Source organism: Budorcas taxicolor, chromosome 20, assembly GCF_023091745.1.
Source record: "Budorcas taxicolor isolate Tak-1 chromosome 20, Takin1.1, whole genome shotgun sequence".
Lineage (NCBI taxonomy): Eukaryota > Metazoa > Chordata > Mammalia > Artiodactyla > Bovidae > Budorcas > Budorcas taxicolor.
Genome location: NC_068929.1, coordinates 69,532,914 through 69,555,299, shown reverse-complemented (window position 1 = coordinate 69,555,299; position 22,386 = coordinate 69,532,914). Strand labels below are relative to the sequence as shown.

The window sequence follows — 22,386 nt, the reverse complement described above, 5'->3', positions numbered from 1 at the left end:
CCACGTCTTAATGCACAGAATTTTCATGTAAGGTATCTCACATTAAGGAACTGTTACTGCTTTTGGTATCTAGTTACTGAGGTTATTTCTTAAAGAGAAAAACGGTCCTTATCTTTTGAATTGTTAGAAACGATCTACTTCAAAACAACAGAAAAAGGTGGAAATAAGCAGAGGTACTAAGACGACTGCGTGCGCCGTGGAAGCCGTCAGGGGACGTGAGAGTTCACTGTACCATCATCTTCTTAAAATTGACTGCCTTGAAAAGTGGCATCCCCAGCACCCAGAGCCCCGCCTGGCACCCGGCAGGGACTCGGTTAACGGATTAACTGACACGGCCAGGCGGCACCTGCCAGGTGAGCGCAGTGCCCCAAGGAGCAGGCCAGCAGAGCGGTCAGTCCCCAGGTTGCTAAGAGGCCCTTCTCAGCTGAGCCAGACCCACCGCGGCTGCAGCGTCAACACCGCCCTCTAGAGGATAAAAGGTCAACGTAAGCAAGTCCTCTCAACTGCTGTCAGGCCCAACCTTGGACTTCATTCATTCAAGAGCTGGACGTCCCCTGCAGCTCAGATGGTAAAGAATCTGCCTGCAACGCAAGAGACACAGGTTTGATCCCTGGGTCGGGAAGATCCCCTGCAGAAGGGAATGGCCACCCACGCCAGTGTTCTTGCCTGGAGAATCCCATGGACGGGGGAGCCCGGAGGGCTGCAGTCACGACTGAGTGACTTTAACTTCATGTCTTCACGTTAACATTCCCTCCACCAGCTAAGAAGCTTTTAATTCTAACACCTCCATTTGCCCCAAAATAAGCCTGTTCCTTCTACCTCACGAAGTGGAGTACAACTTGAGTCACACACACACGTTTTCATTAATATTTCTTTATTTAAACTTTCCAAGGATCCCAAACCCCATTTAAAAATTATTTAATTGCAGAGCATTCCAATAAAAGCACACGAAACCCTCATAACTAGTATCACAACTCACAATAAGCTCTTACTGTGAGATAAAGTTTGTTTTACCCTTTATTACAAAGGCACAGAAAGTCATCTGACACCTCAGATGTTAACCCCACCGCATACAAGTCACACTCACGTGCAACTCAATACAATTATTAACACTGACAGCACAGTCTTCCAATGATCTGGAAGTAGTGACAGGTTCTCTCTATAAATAACACTTAAAAAGAGGTTCTGGGCCTTAAGACCAATACAGGCATAACAAACAGGACCTGAAACTTCCCGCCAGGGCAGTTACATTTCGAGGCAGAGTAAGACTTCTAACGATCCAAGTCTGTTTCCAGCCACAGGCACAGCGGATCAACTTTGCCGAAGAAACAAAGTGAGCACTTACTAAGAAGCTAAAAAGGAACTTTCCGTCAGCCCCACGTGAAGGGAGTCCTGGGATCACTCGGAGACCAGGCCTCCTGTCAGCTCCGTCTTCACAGGCACGTCCTAGATCTGGTGTTCAGGGCCCCCGCGGCTCACCGGGGCAGGCCAGCCTCCGCCGGGTCCCCGCCTGAGGCGGCGTCCGGGACGGCCTCTTGCTCAGCACCGGCCCCGTCTTCCGGCTCCGCGGGGCTGCCCGCACCGGCCCCGGGCGCCCCAGCGCCGCCCTCTCGCTTCTTTCCCACCGGCACGTCCAGCCCCACCATGCGCAGGTAGTGCAGCCGCTCGTTCCTGGGCACGAAAGTCCGCACGGAGGCCTTGCCGCGCCAGCCGCACAGCACGATGGGGCACTGCAGCGCGTCCGGCTTCCTGCGCACAGAGCGGCTCCGGGTCAGCGGTCCTCGTCTGCTCACGGCAGCTTCAGAGGCCAGCGCAGACGACCGCGCCCACAGCCACGCCCCAGCCGGTCTGCCGTCCTACGGGCGTCCCTCCTCCCGACTCGAATATCGCCAAGGCCCTCAGGCTGGCCAGGGCCCCCCCTCTACAAACTCGCGGGCGAGCCCCCAGGGCTGCAGACGTCCAGCACTCTCAGCGTGAGCATGTGCAGACACGTGCGCCCTCTCAAGTCTGAAGGCCTAGCCCTACGCCTCCTTGCCTACTGACGCACAGGCACGCGGCCCTGTCCCTCATGGGGTCCTCCTCACGGCCCATCCAGACACGCGAGCACACCGAGGCCCCCAGAGGCTGGATGACACGGCCTAGGATGGCAGGGGCACAGGGTCAGGGACCAGGACTCGAGGCTCCCGACAACCCGGTCTGGGTCCCCACCCCTGACCACACAGCCCTGCCGCGCCGCCCGTCCTAAGGAGGAGGGCGCTGACAGTCGGTGCCACTCACGTGCCCTTACCCAGCACCGTGCGTGTCACTGTGGGCCACACACTGCTGTTTAGCTCCTTTCACAGGAGACTCTGGTCTAGTTTTTGAGCTCCTAAAGGCCTCGTTAAGTAAACACGTGTCCCAAGCCCACTGGCGACAGGCATTAGTGAGGCAGGCTGAGCAAGGACCAAACAAGGGTTTAAGTAATAATTAAGAAAAAACAAACAGAAAAAGATGAGAAAGGCCTGAACCAGTAAGAAAAACCACTAAGAGAGAAAGACAGAAATCTATCGGACCTTTCCATTTTTTAAGAACAATTTTAGTTGATTAAAAAAAATGAGAGAAAAATCTAAGACAATGCCCATACTCCAATTTTCTTCCTTAAAAAAAAAAAAAAATCTAATTCCTGAAGCTCTTTTCACCTGTGTACTTCAACTGGTAGAAACCAGCCTATGTGGAACACTGAACCCACATCTTAAAACTGCCTATTTTAAATTTTCTGTGAGCCGCCTAAGTACTAATATCTTAAAACTGACCTGGCCCCTCCCCCGTGGGCAGTGCAGAGCCCCCCCAGGCCAGGCCCCACCTCAGGGGCTGGGCCCCCAGCTTCCCTTCCACCACCCAGACTCAGGCCAAGGCCCGCCTCGGGAGGAGCTGCCCAAACTGCTCTCCAGCCCAGGGCCTGTTCTCTCTCCTCCTCGGGAGGCGGCATTTTGTTGTCAGAGGCAGCTATTGAGTGGGGACCATCTGCGGTGCAGATGCTGACTCGGCCACCCCCCACCCCGCTGAGGGCCCCGGGCCGGCACTCAAGTGCCCTGTCCCGTTTCTGGCAAGGGCGGACCACCCGGAACCAGGCCCTCCTGTGAGGGGCGTCACCGAGCAGGGGTCCCGGGGGCCACAGCAGCTGGCAGGGCCGCCCCCACGGGCAGGGCAACAGCGCCAGACACGGCCAGCAGGCGTGGGAGAACGCAGCCTCTCTTAATGGCCCCGTCTTCACACTGACCCTGCGCTTTATCCTCTGAATAAACATGCATACATGTTTCATAAAGAGGATCGTCACGGTGACACCCGGGAGCACTGCAGTTCTGAGGGCTCCGCGGTACTGTCTGAGGGGAGCATCCTGAAAGGCTTCTAACACAACCCCGCCCTCCCGCCCAGAACACGGAGGCTCCGAGGGCAGAGCATCTCACTTACGTGGGGTCCGGCTCGTACTTCAGGACAACGCTGCCCTTGGCTGGAAGAGAAACAGATAGTGCTGGCTGAGCCCTCCAGGTCCGGACGCCTCTGCTGCCCTCGTTCACAGGCCCAGAGGAGAACCTAGAAGCTAGGTCTCAGGGGTCTTGGAGAAGGCCAGAGGCCTTTCTTTCTAAGCCCACCAGGCCTCCCCACGCCAGGCACCAAGTAGGGCCGCAGAGACAGTGGACGCGGCGTGAGTCAGAACGTGCAGGGATTCAGCTGCTCTGCAAGGCTCTCTCAGGCGCAGGGAGGTGGGGATTAACCACTGCTTAATTCTCAAAATGCAAGATTAAAGAGATAATTGGTCCAACTCCCAGAAACAGCGTGAAACAACATATAAAAATTGTCAAAATCATACCACAATCATGTAAAGGCAGGATTAAAAGGAAAAAACAAAACCAAAACACCACCAAGCAGTTCCCTTATCCTTGACGACAAACCCCAAGGTGAACGTGGTTCCACCCGAGGAGTCGAGCCTGGCCGGAGGCGCCGGGGCCTTGGGCCGTGGCTCCAAACTTCAGCCTGCGCGACTGTAATACCCAATCTGTACCTTTTCCCTCAAACCGAGCCAGAAACGCCGGTTCAGCGATAAAGAAGGAAGCGAGAACAGAAAGCAAACGCGATTAGAATCCCCGGTGGCCCTATTTTCATTCTGAGCTGAAAATCTCACTAGAGGGATGTGGGTGGAAGGTTAAGAGACAGGAAAGCCCGGCTGAGCCCCTCCAAGGAGAGGCGGGAGCCTCGGGCAAGGACGCGCCCTGCAGGGCAGGGGGCTGGCCAAGACGCCAAACGAACAGCGTCCTGCGCTGGAACCGCGTCCTGCGCTGGCCGCCCTCCTGGGCCTCGGCTTCCCCGACGGCCACTGAGCCCCACACCTGCACAGGCGGGCGCGGGGGCGGGCCGGGGAGAGCGCCCCAGGAGGGGCGTGGCCCCAGGCACGTCCCCGCCCATCGGACTACCGCCCCCTCCCTCAGACCCCTCGGCGGGTGGATGCAGGCCCTGAGAACCGAGCCTCAGCGGGCGGAACACCGAGGCTAGAAAGGCCCGGCAGGCGGGAGCAACGAGCGGCCCTGGGTGAGGGCGGGCTGCTTCTCCGGGTCAGGCCGCTTACCCATGTCTTTGACCTGGCTGTAGGCCTCGCTGCTGAGCTTCCTGAAGAACGGGTTTTCCTGGGTTAACAGAACTTGGACGTCTTCTATGGATACGGTGATGATTCTTGAGTTAATAAATGGATACAACGTATATATTCCCTGTGGGGATACAGAGAGACATCACGGTCACGACCAGTGTGAGGCGGTACCTGGGGTCCACCCCCTCACCGTGGCCCCTACCCCGGGGTGGGGGGACCCCAGTGACATGGGGGTCGCACAGGCAGACATACCCCCCAGCCCAGGAGAGCTCAGAAACCACAGGAGCTCCCGCTGGAGGCAGAAACCATGCCGGCTCAGAAACACCCATCCATGCCCTCACCTCCTGCGCCAACCGGAAAGCACAGTCGAACTCTTCACCGCTGTTATTTCGACACCAGACTTTAATCCCAGTGTTAATGACCTGTGATGGAAAATACAGATGAAACACACACACAAAAGCGGAAGTCAGGAAAATTGCCGGGAATACTCCCTTCCGTCAGCACCACGAGACAAAGCTGTCAGCAGCTGCTGAAAGAAGGGAAGAAGTGCCCAACACGGTCCTCTGACCAAAACAGACACTCTCAGCCTGACTGAAATCCTCAAGCGGTTTTGCTTTACGTGGCTTATACTAACACTTAGCACACGCGTGCGTATGCGCTCAGTTGCTAAGTCCTGCCCGACTTTTTGCGACCCCATGGACTGTAGTCTGCCAGCCTCCCCTGACCATGGATTCCCCAGCCAAGAATCCTGGAGTGGGTTGCCATTTCCTTCTCCAGAGGATCTTTCTGACCCAGGGATCGAAGCCATGTCTCCCACAATGGCAGGTAGATTTTTTTTAACCACTGAGCCACCAGGGAAGCCCAATAATTAGCACTCAAATAAGACACTAAAACTAGGAAACTCTGAGAACACAAGAAATATCAGCATGCGGTCCACAGGCCGTCAGGAGCAAGGCTGCCGTCACCCTGGAAACCCCGGTGGGCGCCCAGGAGAGGACAGTGTCCAAGCCCTGTCCTGAGAGTACGTGACGCCCGGGACCTCCAGACCACATGGAGCTGGGCCGTGTGAAACAAACAGGCGAGAGGGAAATGAGCTGGGAACACAGTAAAGCAAGTAAGATGCAGGCCTTAAAGGTTACCGTTAAGGACAAACGAAACCAAGGGCCCACAGAGCAGCAGGCAGGCCCCTGTGCCCCATGACACAGATGGCGGGAAGGACACGGTCAGGTGGCCCGCGCCCACTGGCATCTCTGAGACCCCTGGGCAGGCGGCCCGTGCCCATGGCGGCTCTGAGACCCCCGGGCGGGCGGCTGGCCTCAGCCCCTCTGACAAAGCGGGAGCAGTGAGAAAGGATGACCCTCCGTGGCCGGGACCCCACCTTCATCCTCTCGCTGTTGTTTAGCAGCACGTTTCGCAGCTCCTTGGACACCATGTACAGTTGCCTCTTCTTTCCTTCCGTGGTACGAGTTAACAGATTCGCCTTTGGGAACGAGGGATCCAAAGCATAAAATTTCCTGTGAAAGAGACACAGCTAGTTAAGAGGGTTCAGCTCAAACGTGACGCGGGCCTTGTGGCGTCCTGCCCCCTCCATGGTCTAACTTCTCACGGTCATGTGGTTCAGGGCCAGGGGCTCTGCCCTGGACGCCCACTGTCTAACCCTAACGTCCCCCGCTTGGCCTGCACCTCCTGGATCCAGGACGTGCGTTCACAGGCACAGTGTCTCCCCCGAATTCCAACAACACTGAGAACACTCCCCCTTCACGGACATTTTAGGAGGAATTTTCACAAACACAGGCAAAGAACCAGCCATCTATAGGACAGCACACGCAAGCACTCTGGCTCACAGATGCTAAATTTACCTGACGAGGAAGAGGTGAACCTGGCAGGTATCCTGAGCACCTTTCCCCTGGGATCGACCCAGAAACCCCAGCAGACCGACCCTCCCTCACAGGCAGCAAGGTGGGGTGCCCCACCCAGGCCCGCAGTCCAGAGTCCCCACCTCCGTCATCTCTGCCTTCAGGGGTCCAGCATTCTCTGATGACTGCTCACCTTAAACTGAAGGGTCTGGTAAACGCCCTCTAGAGCTTCACCCAGCTCTCACAGGCAGTTAAAAAGGAGCTACATGAACAGCTACGGGTCCATGTGGCCCCGCGTGCATTTAACCCCGTGGTAAGCACAAATGAGGAGCGGTGACAGGCCGAATGAACCCTTACTGGATAGGTGGAAACAGCGGATCGTCTTCGGGAATGAACACAAAAGGATCTTCCTTAAACCCAAACAGCTTCATTTTCTTGGACGGAGGAGGGCTGAGGAGGGGACAGCATGTGGGCATCAGTCAGCGAGGGGTCGCTGTAGTCCCACCAGCCCACGCCTTCCCCCCCGTGGCCCCACCCCAGCCTGCAGGGACGCGGGTCTCTTCCTTGCGGAGGCCGGTCTAAGGCGTCCATCCCCGGCAGTTACCAGCTCCAGGGCCCACACAGCCAGGACCTGCTTGACCCGCGAAGCCTCCACCCAGGCCCTGCTGAAGCCCGAGGGCTGGGCGGACGAGGGGTGCGAGGGGCGCGAGGGGTGCGAGGGGCGCGAGGGGCGCGAGGGGCGCGAGGGGCGCGAGGGGTGCGAGGGGCGCGAGGGCCACGCCGTGGCGGTCCTCACCCACACACGCCGCCCCTCCTACTCCCACTGCCGTCCGTGTCCTCCGCGCTCTCCGTTGCTCCTGTGTCACTGATTCCAGGGGCCAGCTTGCTCTCCAGCTCCGAGGGGGTGGAGGCGCAGCCCGCCGTGGGCTCCGCAGGGCTCGGGGGGACGGGGGCCCGTGGCTCTGCTGGTTCACCCTGTGGCTGGACAGGGACACGCTCGTTAACACCCAGACAGCAACCGCCTCTGTCCTGACGCAGAGAAGGAAGATTCCAGGGCCATACAACCCGCCCGAACGAATACAGCAGTTCACATGCAAAAGACAGACTACAGGATTCTTTTAAAAAGTATTTTAAATCTGCTATTATAAGCAGAATTCATGGGCACAGAGTCTAGTTTTAACTTTCTGTTTCTTAGCAGAGGCCAGCAACACCGGCCTGTCTTCACCCAGAAATCCTGCCAGGCTTCTGCTCTGTGCAGTGAGTCACACACTTCCAGACACGCTACACCAGGCCGAGAAGAAAGACAAGGACTCGAAGAGAGGAGAGTGGAAATGCTCCACGGCCCAGGGATCAACTGAAGAAAGATGAAGCGCACTTTGACAGAGGGACCAGTTGTCGAAAAATGAGCTGACTTCTGATCTGGGACAACTGTAGATAAATTCAGCTTTAAGAATGAGCAAAGTGTCTTACTGCCACTAACTTTTTATGTAAACCTGTATTTACATAAGATCTTAGACAGTAAATGATCGCGTGACACATAGCACCGGGACTACAGGTAACAACACTGCTTGTGTATTTCAAACTTGCCAAGAGAGACCTTAAAAGCTCTCACCTTGAGAAAAAGACATACCACAACCAGGTATATTTACACAGAATCACCATGGCGCGCCCCTGAACCGACACGATGGCCTGTGTCCATTACACCTCAACTTGGTAAACTTCTTTAAAACCACATGTCCTTTCTAACAAGTCACCAGATTGGTAAAAGTAGTGTTTTCCAACCCTTATGAACTGAGTTTACAAATTAGGTTATGTACACAGGAAGTCCAACACGTCCGTCAAGTTCACAAAGCTATTAAGCAGACAGGCTGGTAAGGTTCTATAATGCTGTTGCCACACTGCCTCCCCAAAAACGTGGTTTAATTGTAAAAGAAAAAGGCAAACAAAGAACGAACCCCCAAATCCTCTGCCAAGGTTAGCAAGGCTGTGTGTCCTTTCTATCCCGCCCCCCACGTCTGTGCTTCTGGAAATCGCCTGCTTTTCACAGGCCCCCTCCTGCGCCCCTTGGCCCGGAAAGCTCCTTCTGTCAGGCGCAATGAGATCTGATCCCGCGCCCTCACAATGACACCAACAGCACTCTGTCCGCACGCCTCTCCCCGGCCCCAGCTCCAGCAGCGTTCACAGTCTGCATCGCTTCAACGGGACAACGGCGTCCTGAAGACCGAGGCCCCCAGTCTTACCACGTGGCCCCAGCACCACCAGGCTAGGTGGGCTCACGTGTGCTCTGACCAGGTCAAACGTGACCGGTGCAAAGTAAGATGGATCTCAGAGTGCAAAATTCAGTTTTTAAGTCTCAGAACGAAAGCATACAAACTACTTCATTAATAACATTGTGACTGCATGAAAATCACATATAATGTACGGCAAAGGCTGCAAGATGATTTCAGTTGCAGACCAGGTCGGCGGTCACATGCTGAGCACACGGCTCTGAGCTCCACGCCTGCTCTCCTGACGGGGGCGAGGGGCTGCGAGAGGCAGGAGCCCTGCCTCCAGGGGACCCTCTCCAGGACGACCACTCGGAAGCGCCGCATCACCTCCCCATGAGGCTGTGCCCGCAGACATCTGCCTGGATGAGCCGCCATACCCTAGAGAATGGTTGGCTTCTGCTTCTCCAAAGGCTATAAGCACCATCGGTCCTCATTTTCCGGCACAGAGCCGAAGGAATTAGAGCCCCGCAGACAGTGACCCCAGGCCCCGGTCCACGGCAATAGGAGGCATGCTGATGGACGAGCTATCAAGTCCCACCACACGCTAACAAAGGGGAGGACTGCGCTTCACACCGCAACCCCAAGTTAAGACTCAGAGGCTGTCCTCGGGGTTCCCTGGTGGCTAGGGGGAAAGAATCTACCCGCCAGTGCCGGGGACCCAGGCCTGATCCCAGGTTTGGGCAGACCCCATAGGCCTCCGAGCAACTGAGCCCACGGGCCATGATTACTGAGCCTGCGCTCAGGAGCCCAGGAGCCACAACTCACGAGCCCACGCGCACTTCCTGGAGCCTGTGCTCCTCAACAAGAGAACCCGCCGCAAAGAGACGCCCCCACACTGTGACTAGAGAAAAGCCATCACAGCAAAGACGGCTCAGCACAGCCAAAAACAAAAAAATAAATAAAATTATTACAAAACAAAACAAAGAGGCAGCTGCCCTCTCCCCACCTCTCTGCCTCACGGCCTCCCTCACACAACCCCGGGAGCGGCTGATGTTCGTTATGAGGGTCAGCCCTGCCCATGTCCACCTGAGCCAGGCCTGGACAGCCTGGCATTGCCCCTCACGGCCAAGGGGAAGGCTGCCAGCCTGCGGCTGGCAGAACTGTCCCAGCTGAAAACCACCGGTGAGAGCGCAGGGCTCAGACGCCACCAGCAGGGGTTCTGGCTGAGCCACAGAGCAGTCCTCACGCCTCTTCAAGTTTTATTAAAGAAGCGGGTTGAAGCTGCAGAAGGAAGGTGTGTGTGTGTTAAGCCGCTCAGTCGTGTCCGACTCTGCCGTCCATGTCTACGCCAAGGACAATAGCCCATGCAATTCCCAAACTCCGCCTCTTCCACTTCCCTTATAAGATGGCTCAGCTGGGAAAGAATCCGCCTGCAATGCAGTAGAGACCTGGGTTCCATTCCTGGGTGGAGAAGATCCCCTGGAGAAAGGAAAGGCCACCCACTCCAGTATTCTTGGGCTTCCCTGTGGCTCAGCTGGTAAAGAATCTGCCTGCAATGCGGCAGACCTGACTTCGATCCCTGGGTTGGGAAAATTCCCTGGAGAAGGGAAAGGCTACCAACTCCAGTATTTTGGCCTGGAGAATTTCATGGATGGTACAGTCCATGGGGTCACAAAGTCAGACACAACTGAGCGACTTTAATTAAAAGTTTTAAGAAATTGCTGCTTTTTGGAAAACTCAAAAGTGTAAGGACACCATCACTACCACACACACAAGTACACCCCACTGCACTCCACCCTTCAAACACACTCCGCAGGCAGCTTCGGCCTCAACTGCACAGAAAGGCCACACAGCACGTTCTGCTGTTCTGGAAGACGTTTACCTTTGGGGGACGTTTATTCCATGGCATTGAAGACTTCTTCACCAACACCGCCACAAAGAACCCTCCAGTGTTCTGATGATGCGGTAATATTCTAAGACTGGAAAAGCACACACATACACAATTTACCCTTTTTAACTGATCCAAAATATCTCACAACATAATATATTACTCAATATAATACACAACCCTCACTAAGAGAATGGTCAGTGTGTAATCTGTAAAGAGTTAATAACGCAATGTCTAAAACATCACCATTTATGTTCGAACCAGCTTGCTTTTTTAAGTTTACAATACAACTGCTTACTGCCAGCAGCTAAGAGACACTGAGAACCTCACTTGCTGAAAAGTTCACGTCCAAGAGTTCAGCCAAGGGCGCAGCATGGCCCATGCAGGAAATGCCCGAGACGCATCTCCCCAGAAACTCACCACCGCTCCAGGTGCATGGCCTGCAGCTTCTCAGGGTCCTTTGGGGGGAACATGGTCGGCCGGATCTGGGTGTGTCTGTTGTGGGGGACATCGTCCCAGGATGCAAACCACTGCCCATCTTTTGTCATCACCTGCAGGGCCAGAGGGTTGGGACTCTGAATGACCAGCCCATCTGAGAGCAGGGAATGCCAGAGGAGGGGGTGGGGAAGCTCTCAAGAGATGTCACGTCTCATTTCTCCCCAAAGAGAGGAGGACGGTTTGCAAGGAAAGAAATGAGACCATCTTTTATTCCATGAACCAGTACACTCATTCTGTGAGGTGGCATTTTCATTTTCCAAGTGAGTTATTACTTTTTCTTTCTTTCTTTTATAAAACAAGCCTCTGACTGTTCCTGGGCTAACACTGAGAAGGGAACTGCTTCATACTGGAAACAAAGCTTGGAATCCCAGCCAACTAAAAGGGAAAAAAGCAAAGCTTCACTTGTATATAAACAAAGCTGATTTGTAATTGCAGAATAAAGGCAGGAAAACTTCCACTGCCAGAAATATTTGTATAAACATACCGTTTGTCATTAAACGTAATTCTGCAACTGATCCTAAGTTGCATAATCAAATAAACCATTTCTTCAAGTTATCCTAGAGTGGGTGCTTTAGAATTCTCACGACTCTGAGAGGCCTAGTAAGTTGACCCGCCCTTTTGAGCCAGAGTCCTAAGGGAGACTACCTTCCACTGCGAGAGCCCAGGCACCCACTTCAGTCCTGGCAACTCCGAGGACACATCGGCGAGCTCCAAAGCACCTGCAGGTCAACAGCAAAACAAAAACTCCCGTTATCCCAGTGAAAGGAAACAGCTGTAAAAGATCACACTGTCAAGATCCTGTTTACAGAGGCTGTCCAGGGAGGGCAGACCCACCCAGACAGAGCAGATCAGAGACTTCTGGGGTAGGTCAGGGATTGACCGTAAATGAGCTCTTCTCCACGGTGGAGTATCAAGAGTCACTCAAGACCACGGAACTGCACACTTAGAGCAAGTGCCGCCACGTGGGTAAAGGGCAGCAGAGGAGCCGCTGCAGGAAGCAGCTGCAGAGTCCACGCTGCACCCAAGACACAGTGGCGGCAGGCGGCCCAGCAATGCACACAGGGCTGGACCCCGTGCTCGGCTGGCTCCTGGGAGCCAAGGAGATGATCTGCATCTGCATGCCTTTATCTCGAACAAACATATCAGGTCCAAAAAGCAACACGATGAAACTGTGGACAGTTTTAAACATTCAGCTTCAGGCCCAAGCTGGTTTTCTAAAGCGGCCATCAGGACGCCAGCCCCCGTCTAAAGCAGTGTTCACAGGCGTGCCGTTGCAAGAAGCTCTGCTCCGGGGCGTTACAGGAGACCTCTCAGATGAACCACCCACCACAACCTGCAGACAGATCCATGGACAACCTCCCGAAAAGGAAAATCCAACAGAGCTCCATGGAAGCTGTGAAAAATGCAGGACTCATGAAAACGAAGCAGAAGAATCCCCAAGGCGGAGGTCCAACAGTGAGAAACCTTCGACAAAAGCGTCACGCTGGCCTCCATGGTACATCCAAATATTCTGGCTTCTAAATACAAGCACCAGGTAACAGCACCAACACGGAAACTGGTTTTCTCAATCCAATGCTGCCTGGGCTCGGCACTGACTCTGCCAGCATCTGGGTCAGAGGCGAGCACAGACTGAACGCTTACTGGCCACCTTTCCCCCCTGCTGGGTCTGAGAATGTTCAGGTGGGAGCCCCACTCCTGCAGTTAAAATCCCCAGCAGATGCAGAGGACAAGACCCGGCAAGAGTCATGGTCTGAGGAAGCCACGTCTACACACATGCCTGTGACGGAGCACGGGACTGAGACAGCCACGGTGTGGTCTGGAGCAACCACGTGCAAAGAGACAGCTGTGACAGCAAAACGCAGACAGAAACCCACCTGCCCAGTGAGAAAATGCTTGGAGAGCAGGACTCTCGTTACTGTCAAATTACACTACCCACGGCCTTTCTCTTCACAGGCCTTCTGAAATAGAGCACCACCAAAAGTGTGGAGCTTTTCCATACGGAAAACATGATACAGAAATCAAGGGTTCAGATAAGTACAGCGGAACAAAATATGACACAGTAAATTCAAATGCAAAGGACCGCAGAGGTGAGAACAGGAGGGCTGACCTCACAGCACAGGCCTTTCAGCCACTTATAAGAATGTAACAGGAGCTGAGACAGTCGTGGACACCATCTCAGGAAAGGCACACCAGCTTCAGGATCTACATTTCAACCTGCTTCATACACAAGCAGCATTCTATTCAGGAGATGTAATTAGTTTTAAATTTCCCACTATTTGCTTTAAGGAGAATTTGATGGAAAAGGTTAACATTTCAGCAAAAACATGAAAGGAGAAATATTTGACATGAACACATGAAACGTTCTTATAGTCTGGTCCCTCAGTGTAAAACAGTGTGGTAAGGCCTCATTCCCATTAGGATTGTTAATATTCAAGAGAGCAGAAAATAGCAAGTGCTGCTGAGGATGCAGAGGAGCTGGAAAACCTGTGCACTGTTGGCAGAAACATAAAACGGTGTGGCTGCTGTGGGAAAAAGTATTGCAGGCCCTCAACAAATAAACACAGAACTACCACAGGCTGCAGCAATTTCACTTGCATACACAGGCCTGGCGTGCTGCGATTCATGGGGTCGCAGAGAGTCGGACACGACTGAGTGACTGGACTGAACTGAACTGATACACCCAAAAGAACTGAGAGCAGGGTCTTCTTCCAAGAGTTGCTGGTATAGCTATGTGCAAAGCAGCGTTATTCACAGCAACTAAAATGTGGAAGCAACCCAAGCGTCCACGGACAGATCAATGGATGAACAAAGCACGGTCTAAACATACAATGAATATTTTCAGCCTTAAAAACGAGGGATATTCTGAGAGTATATAATCTAACATGAATAAAGCCTGGGGACATGATCCTAAATAAGCCGGTCAGTCACACACAAAAATGCTGCATGACTGCGCTCCGAGGAGATACCTAGAGCAGTCACACAGAGACAGAAAACACAGCCGGGGGAGGGGGGCGGAGGACATGGGGGAGCCACTCAGCGGACCTAGAAGTTCATTTGCAAGAGCTCGGGAGACTGGCTACACAACAGAGTGAACGCAGTTACGCCAGGGAACTGCATGTTTTAAATTAACTGCATAATTTCAAATTATGTGTTTTACCACAACTAAAACTTAACAAATGCAACGGTGTGGTAAAGGATCTGATACCACCTTTCAAACTTACAGAAAGAAAACAGGCAAAATACATTTCTCATGAAAAATGACAAATTCATTATAGAAGCATGTTTTTAATCAGGGCTACCTCATTTTGGGGATTCCCAAGTGAAGCTAGTGGCAAAGAACCTGCCCGTCAATGCTGGAGACGTTAAGACAGGTGGGCTTGTTTGGGAAGATCCCCTGGAGGAGGGCACTGCAACCCGCTCCAGTATTCGTGCCTGGAGAATCCCATGGACAGAGGAGCCTGGGGACTACAGTCCACAGGCTTGAAAAGAGTCGGACACGACTGAAGCGACTTGACAAGCATGCACACACCTCACTGTAGGGTTTATGGACTAATCATACAAGCTGATGTCCATGAACAAAGTTAGAAAAAGTCTACAGGAAAACGCACTACAGCAACAGAGGTTCTGAAATACATTTTCTTAGAGATTCATTGCACACTTACCTTCACTCTTTTCCAGTAGAGACGCTATGACAGCTTCATCCTCGATGGGATTCAGCGAGCACGTAGAGTACACCATCCTGCCCCCCTCCACTAGCTGCTCAGCGCCCCGCGTTGTGATCCGTAGCTGTAAACTAAGGGCCGGATACTAGGTTACTTTAAGACCAAGCACGACTACATGGCACACACATTACAGGCACCTACTAGAGCAGGTATTCATTAGAGTTTAGGACAAACTTACAGCAAAATACAAAACACTCTGTAAAATAAACAACGCTCATTATCGTACCTTTTAAGGTTCTAAACGAAGTTAGTGTAAACCTAGTTACGGTGCTCTGTGCTGATTAAAAACAAGAATCCCCAAGCCCTATACTGTCCCTCCTCCCCTTGCCACTGGTAACCACCAGTTTGCTCCCTGTATCTGTGAGCCTGATTTTCGCCTGTAACAGTCACTAGTTTGCTGTGTTTTTTAATTCCACATATAAGTGGTATCATGTGGCATTTTATCTGTCTGGCCTACTTCACCCAGAATGATCATCACCAAGTCCATCCACGTTGCTGCAAATGGCACTATTTCATTATTTTTAACGCATCCCAATATAGTTCCGAGGTAAAATTATGGAGAGAATTTGGGAAACCAACTGAATTATTACAAAACTTGCCCTTTTCAAAATGACAGTGAGAGTAATAACCCGGCAGGCTGAGGAGACAGGAGACGCCAGGAACGCATCTGCAGGAATCCTTCACCTCCCATGGGCGGGGCAACCGATGCCCATGAATCCAGAACGTGCCGCTCACAAAAATAGTGTCTCCAATCTTTTAAAAGACCTTCCTTTTCTTCATAAGGCTCTCCACAGAAGAAATACCTTTTTGAATATCAAGATTTTCAACGTAACTCCATTTTTAAAAAGTTTTTCTACATAACTCCATTTCATGTTCCTCTGTGAAAGTAAATCTCATCTTCTAAGTCTATGTGACACGCCTCATTTTAAAGTGAATTCGGCGCATTCACTCACTCATTTTTGCTCTATTTTTGGCTGCGCTGGGTCTCCACTGCAGAGCACAGCCTCTCCGCACAAGGCCTCCAGCGGCTGCGGCACACAGGCTCAGCTGCCCCAAGGCACACGGGGTCTCCCTGGACCAGGGGTCAAGCCCACGTCCCCTGCACAGGCAGGCAGATTCTTCATCACTGGGCCACCAGGGAAGTCCAATGTGATGCGATTAATATGCATAACCTACGTTCGGTGTGTACATGTGAATGCAGATGGCATCCTCGAAGTGTTGACTATGATTATTCCAGATGACCTCTGTAATCCTGATACTAATCTATATTATCTAAATCTATTACTTAACTATTCTGATAACTGAAAAACAAACGAAGTATCTATAAACAGTGTAGATACTAATCTATACTGTCTAAATTTATTACTTAACTATATCAATTCAATGCTTCACATGAAACAGGAATTTAGGTTTAGAATATACCAACTGCTAATAGAAAGAAAAATCATGTATCTGTATGGCCTTTTTAATAGTGAAATTTTCCTTATACATTGAATTCAGTTGTTAGCTTTATGCTTTGCTTGTTCACATGTTGGGAAAGGTTAACAGAACAGTAATAACATTGCTTATGAAAGTGAAAGTGAAGTTTCTCAGTTGTGTCCGACTCTCTGTGACCCCATGGACTGTAGCCTACCAGGCTCCTCTATCCATGGGATTCTCTAGGCAAGGGTGCTGGAGTGGGTTGTCATTTCCTTCTCCAGGGGATCCTCCCAACCCAGGGACAGACTGGGGACAGCAGGCCAGTCATGAATGCCCACTAGAAAGAGTGTCTCCAAGGTCGCTTAGGGCAACCTGTACAGGCAACAGGCTGCATACACTACCAAGGAGGCTGCTGTCTGCAGCCACTGCACACTGGGCCCCCATGAGGAAAAGAGCACAGTCGGCTTAATTGGCTGCAAAACCAACATTGCTTACAGATACTTTTTCACTTTCATTATTTTTTTCTGCACCAGTGGATTTTGGTTTTTTCTCAATTATCAGAATAGTTAAGTAATAAATTTGGATAATGTAGATTAGTATCAACATTGTTTACAGATACTTTTTTTTAACTTTCATTAATATTTTTTTTCTGTACCAGTGAAATTTGCTTCCCACAGCGCCCCCCCCCCCCCGCCGCAATTATCAGAGTAGTTAAGCAATAAATTTAAATAATACAGATTAGTATCGGGATTACAAAAATATTCATTAGGATACTCTAATCAGGGCTCCCCAGGTGGTGGTTCAGTGGTACAGATCCGCCCGTCAATGAAGGAGACTCAGGTTTGATCCCTGGGTGGGGAAGATATCCCAGAGAAGGAAACGGCAACCCACTTCAGTATTCTTGCCTGGAAAAATCCCATGGACGCAGCAGCCTGCTGGCCTATAGTCCACAGAGTCGCAAAGAGCTGGACACGACTGGGCAACCGAGTACACACTTGCACACTCTAGGTCACACGCCTGCACACTCTAGGTCACCACAGCTCTGCGTTTATAATTCCGATGTTAAATGAAAGGAAGAAACCAAAGCTCCAGAGACAGTACAATTTTTAAAAATCCCTATGCACAGGAAAACACTATAATACTCGAAGAATTACAAAAATACATGAGTTATAAGATTTCCTTTTTCCTTTCAGTTTTAAGAACTTTCCAAAAATTTTTTTAATATAGCCATAAATATTTCTGAGATCAGATGTTAAAAGGCAAAATAATTCACAAGAACTGAAAACAGAAAGGATAAATATTAGTACAAAACAGTCTTTTCACAGACAACATGTCTGAAATATCACAGGAAATTTTTATAAAAGGCATTTTTGATAAATGTGTACCTGAAACGTATACAATTTCAGTGTCCTACTCTTGAAAGGTTTCAGAAACAACTCCTGACAAATAGGCATACTCAGGAAGGCAGCTCTGAGGCTTGCAGTCATCCAGCTGAAGCTCTGCACATTCAGGGATTCGACTATAAACCTTCACTCACCTCCTAGTCACCCAGGGCCACCAGGTACAGTTGACTTACCCATGTAGTTGCAAGCTGTTTAAGGTGCTCCACTTCTTCCAGACATCAATGTTTTTTCTCATTGTGCCATCTCCACTGCAAAGAAAGATATTGAAGAACTTAAAACTCTGTACCAGAGGATGACTGGAGCTTAATACTCCAAGCTAAAGGGTATTACGAGTGCCACGGAGAAAGTAAGTGGTAAACTTATTTCATAAACCAATAAACTTCCTATTTCTGTTTGGAGGACACTACAATGCATTAAGCTTTCTAATTATATTTTAATTTCAATTCAACAAGAAAATAAAAGATCTGAGTAGGAAACTTCACTCAACAAAGAGACAGTAATTTGCTTCCATTTAAGAGAAATATCAGCAAAACACCATCTCCAGACCTAGGACAGAACTCTGAACACAGATAACAATCTGATCCTGCTACTTAGAAACTTGCTGATCAACAGTAGCATTTTAACCAGAATTACATGAATAACAATAAACTTATAAAGGACTTCCTCAGCAAATTCAGTAAGCCTATTTCTTTACCACGAATGTTCTCTGTATTAAACATTTTTTTAAATTTCTACCTTTGTTTAACAGAAATCACTCCCATGTAAATTTTATAATACAGTTGATCAATCAGTCTTTCTGTCCGGGTCTAATTTTGAGCCCCAGGTTTTTGGAGGAGTTTCTGTGTCCGCTGGCTTTCCCTGTAAAATGTGACTTTCACTGTGGGTCTAGCCACACGTCCTTCGGGTGAAGGCTCCGCAGGGTGGAAATGTCCTGTAAGATATAATGGCTTTCAAATGCTATCCCCTGCTTGTACTGTGGGGACTAAAATTCTGATTGCCTCGGCTTACAACTCAGAGCCCACGAGGTGACATCATGGTCACAGTGTGGCATCTCTGATCACAAGAACACAGGGAGCTCAACCCAGTGCTCTGAGACTGCCTAGAGGGGAGGGGCGGTGGGGGGAGGTGGAGGGAGGGGACGGATGTACACCCGCCGAGGCTGAGTCACGGGAATGCATGGCAGAGGCCAGCGCAGCATGGTAAAGCAATTATCCTCCAATTTAAAAAAAAAAAAGAGGATAAAAAACCACAGGAGTGGGAAAACATCTAATCCCAAAGAAAACTAAAAACCTGCAATCCGAGATAAAAAAAACGATTGCAGCTCATGACCTATTTCAACTTTTCTGAAGGAGAATTCTTCCGGGTGTTTGACACGCAGTCATACCACCACTGAGCTCTGCCACCAGCAGTAAAACTACCATGTATTTAAATAAGACAGGACTTGATAACAATGCATCCCCTTAAATGCTGCGTTCAGGGCTAACAAAGTACAACGGAGGGTTCTGTATAACAGTCTCACCAAGTCATGAGCTCAGAGAGACACGTTTGACATCCACATCTACGGCACTGCCTCTGGGAACTGACCCACTTTAGTTTTACCCTTTCCTTTTTGGAAAAACTCAGTAATTCAGCTATGCCTTGAAGTTCTTTTATTAATAAACTATAAAAATCTAACATAATAAATTTCAAAGAAAGATACGTGTACAAATGCATGAGTTCGCCAACCTTCATGGAACCCCTGGATGTCCTACTCAGGACTCACCCAGTGTCAACACAGATTATTGCGCTGTGACACTGTATCTACACTCACCACAAGCAGGCGAGAGTGAACACTCGCACCTCACTCCTGGCACAATGCCCGCAACAAGGCTCTATGTGATGTCACTGCTCTCCACTGCTCTTCACGTTCCCTTTCAAGGCCATTAGACCACCCCTCTCTGATCTCTTCCAGTTTATCACTAAAACTGTTTCTGCTTTCTGATTGAGGCTCACACTGCCTCTCTCAAACCAGCTGTGACCAGATTCGCCACACACGCTCCCATGTGCAGCTTCACTTTGGACTCTGACTTGCTTTCTCGCGGAACGCTGGGCTTCCCGGCCTCCTGAAGGTACCTGCAAGGGACGTCACAGAGGATGCGGTCATAGAAGAGGACCTCCTTCCTGCCGTTGACGTCCACCTGCAGGCGCGGGATGCAGGACGCGTCGTGGTTGACCACCATGATGCAGGGGCTGCCCAGCCGCTTGGCCTGGTGCACCAGCAGGTAGCAGCGCTTGTTGTCCACGTCGTTGGCGATGACGAAGCCCTCTGTGAACGCAGAGGCGCGGCGTCGGGCAAAGCTGGCAGACAGGGGGCAGCGCTCGCCCCCAGGCTGGCAGGCGAGACCCGCAACCCAGCCTCAGACTGGCAGGAACTGGGGCCGCGTCCAGGAGAAGGAAGCAGGTGGCTTGGCAGGGGTTTCAAGTCCCTTAAAATGTCAAACCTTCAAAATTTATCTCGCCAACAGTTCCTCACTTTGGATGGCTTATTTTGCCCAAACTAGCTTTTCTACCATTGACTATTAACAAAAAAAGGGAGGGTGAGGAGAGAAAGACGTGGAAACTAAGAGAGTCTCCCGACAAGTGTTTAAAATAGGCCACACGTGCTGGGGCTCCACTCCAGACCCTGAGCGTCAGCTCCCAGAGTGAGGTGGGGACTGAGGGTCCACTTGCCGGGGAGGCTCAGACCTTTGCCATCGACCTAATGTCCTTCAAGGTCAAGACTGAAGCCTCATTTCCCATGTGGAGTCTGGAAACGTCACCTACCAGACGCCAGTGGGATTTGAACCTGGGGAGTCTGACACTGGCTCTAAACTACATCCTCCCGCCTCTCACACAGGTACTAACTGTCAGAAGAGAACCAAAACCCCAGTGTGAGACAGGGACTCCGGAAAATGCAAACTGAAATCAACCTACTGGGGCCCCCCTTGGGGTCTGGTGGTTAAGACTCTGCCTCGCCATGCAGGGAACGTGGGTCCGAACCCTGGTGGGAGACCTGAGATCCCACATGCTGGGGGTCAACTCCTGGGCCAAGCCCTACGGCGAGGGCAGGCGTGCTGCAATGAGAGATCCCGCGTAATGCAACCAGGGTGCGAAGCAGCGAGAGATTTTCAGCAGGCAGATAAAAAAATCTACCTACTGTGGCTTCAAAAAGAAACACCATGTGCTTTTACAGAGACCACGCATAATGCTAAACTGAAGGCCCCTCTCCACGGGGCGTGCGAGGGCACGAGTGACGGGGTCGTGCACAGCACCCAGCTCTACTTTCAGAGACAGGAAGCCCAGCTGCCTGACGCCTCCTGTAGAGACAGTCAATTCCTAGGCAGGTTGATAAGAAGTCCTGGGTACCCAAGGAGGAAAAAGGGGCCTGGAACTCTCAAGGAGGCGGAAAGGACAAACATCTTTTCTTTTTTCTCTACATTCCTTAGTCTTAGTCACACACAACTAAGTTTGTTTGTTTGTTTGTTTGTTTTTCCTCCTTTAAGCCTGGAACTGATGATTACACAACAAATAACCCAGTTTAAACTCTGTCCTGGGAATTACATGCCGGGCTTCCCCGGTGGCTCAGAGGGTAAAGCGTCTGCCTGCAATGCAGGAGACCTGGGTGCGATCCCTGGGTCAGGAAGATCCCCTGGAGAAGGAAACGGCAACCCACTCCAGTACTCTTGCCTGGAAAATCCAATGGACGGAGGAGCCTGGTGGACTACAGTCCATGGGATCGCAAAGGGTCGGACACGACTGAGCGACTTCACTTTAGGAATTATGTAACAGCAATCCTGCTTGAGGACAGTTTCTCCTTCCTGAAACCTGACTAATCCTGGTATCTCAGAATGCACATGATGGAAGTGGGTCTCGTAGGACCTTTCTACTGTGGAGTTCTAATCCTGTTCTCCTAAAACGTGAATTGTGGGAGCGGGTCTGGTAAAATTTTTACAAACCTGAGACATTCTTTTGATTTACTGTAATAACTAATTAAAAAAGGATATAACTCTCTTGCTAACACTAGCGAGGGGGGCACTCTCCGCCCCTCTTCTGATGTCTATGTCAGAAGCTTCCCCTGTCCCTTTCATACTTTAATAAAACTCTGCTACACAAAAGCTCTTGAGCAATCAAGCCTGGTCCCTGGTCCCGAAGCTCAATCTTCTTCGGAGATCACACCATTCACCGTAAGCTGTCACTGTGTTTGCTCTTTTCCTCATCCACCACCCACCAAAGAAGCACACCCCCCACCCCCATACATACCTGGGAAGGGGACGTTCATGTCCGCATGCAGCATTTCAATCAACTGTGTGGTCTTTGACCCGGGAGCTGCACACATGTCTAAGATCTAGTGAAAAGCAAGAAAACATTTGATGTTTTTCTTTATATAAACCAACTATCCTACATCAAACTTAGAACAATTTAAAAAATTATTTTTCATTTCTACTTTAGGACCTAAGCACATTTATTTATAAGATAAACCTACGGCATATGTTCTATTTAATTTACTGGGATGCCCTAATATATATTGACCCCAAACCACAGAAGGAGAAAGATACTTGCTCCACAAGAAACAGGAACAAAAACAGCACTAGAAACCAGCAGAAAAATACATTCAGGGATGATGAGTAAAGATACTAAATGCAAAAAGCCTTGTAACAGAACGCTATGGGGCAGAGGTCACTGGGTCCAATCTCAGTTTGGCCCCTGACAACTAGCTTCTAACTTTAAGCCAATTACCTCCATTCTCTTTGCTT

The 22,386-nt window shown here is 50.8% G+C and overlaps 1 protein-coding gene and 1 non-coding gene across 2 annotated transcripts in view; both read right to left on the bottom strand.

Annotated features, from left to right (window-relative positions):
- Positions 1 to 867: 867 nt before the first annotated feature.
- NSUN2 (NOP2/Sun RNA methyltransferase 2) overlaps positions 868 to 22,386 on the bottom strand; it is a 32,445-nt gene continuing 10,926 nt past the window's right edge. The window contains exons 6-19 of the mRNA XM_052658982.1: positions 21,893 to 21,977; positions 19,727 to 19,919; positions 17,788 to 17,862; positions 14,733 to 14,863; positions 11,716 to 11,789; positions 10,993 to 11,123; positions 10,567 to 10,663; positions 7,274 to 7,458; positions 6,835 to 6,927; positions 6,000 to 6,135; positions 4,963 to 5,043; positions 4,604 to 4,742; positions 3,451 to 3,490; positions 868 to 1,749 (exon numbers count right to left, since the gene is read on the bottom strand). Coding sequence (XP_052514942.1) covers positions 1,476 to 1,749; positions 3,451 to 3,490; positions 4,604 to 4,742; positions 4,963 to 5,043; positions 6,000 to 6,135; positions 6,835 to 6,927; positions 7,274 to 7,458; positions 10,567 to 10,663; positions 10,993 to 11,123; positions 11,716 to 11,789; positions 14,733 to 14,863; positions 17,788 to 17,862; positions 19,727 to 19,919; positions 21,893 to 21,977 — 1,734 coding nt within the window. The 3' untranslated portion in view covers positions 868 to 1,475. The remainder of the gene's footprint in view (positions 1,750 to 3,450; positions 3,491 to 4,603; positions 4,743 to 4,962; positions 5,044 to 5,999; positions 6,136 to 6,834; positions 6,928 to 7,273; positions 7,459 to 10,566; positions 10,664 to 10,992; positions 11,124 to 11,715; positions 11,790 to 14,732; positions 14,864 to 17,787; positions 17,863 to 19,726; positions 19,920 to 21,892; positions 21,978 to 22,386) is intronic.
- LOC128066308 (small nucleolar RNA SNORA70) lies at positions 16,556 to 16,690 on the bottom strand. The gene has a single exon (XR_008201209.1). It is a non-coding gene; the product is annotated as a small nucleolar RNA SNORA70 (small nucleolar RNA).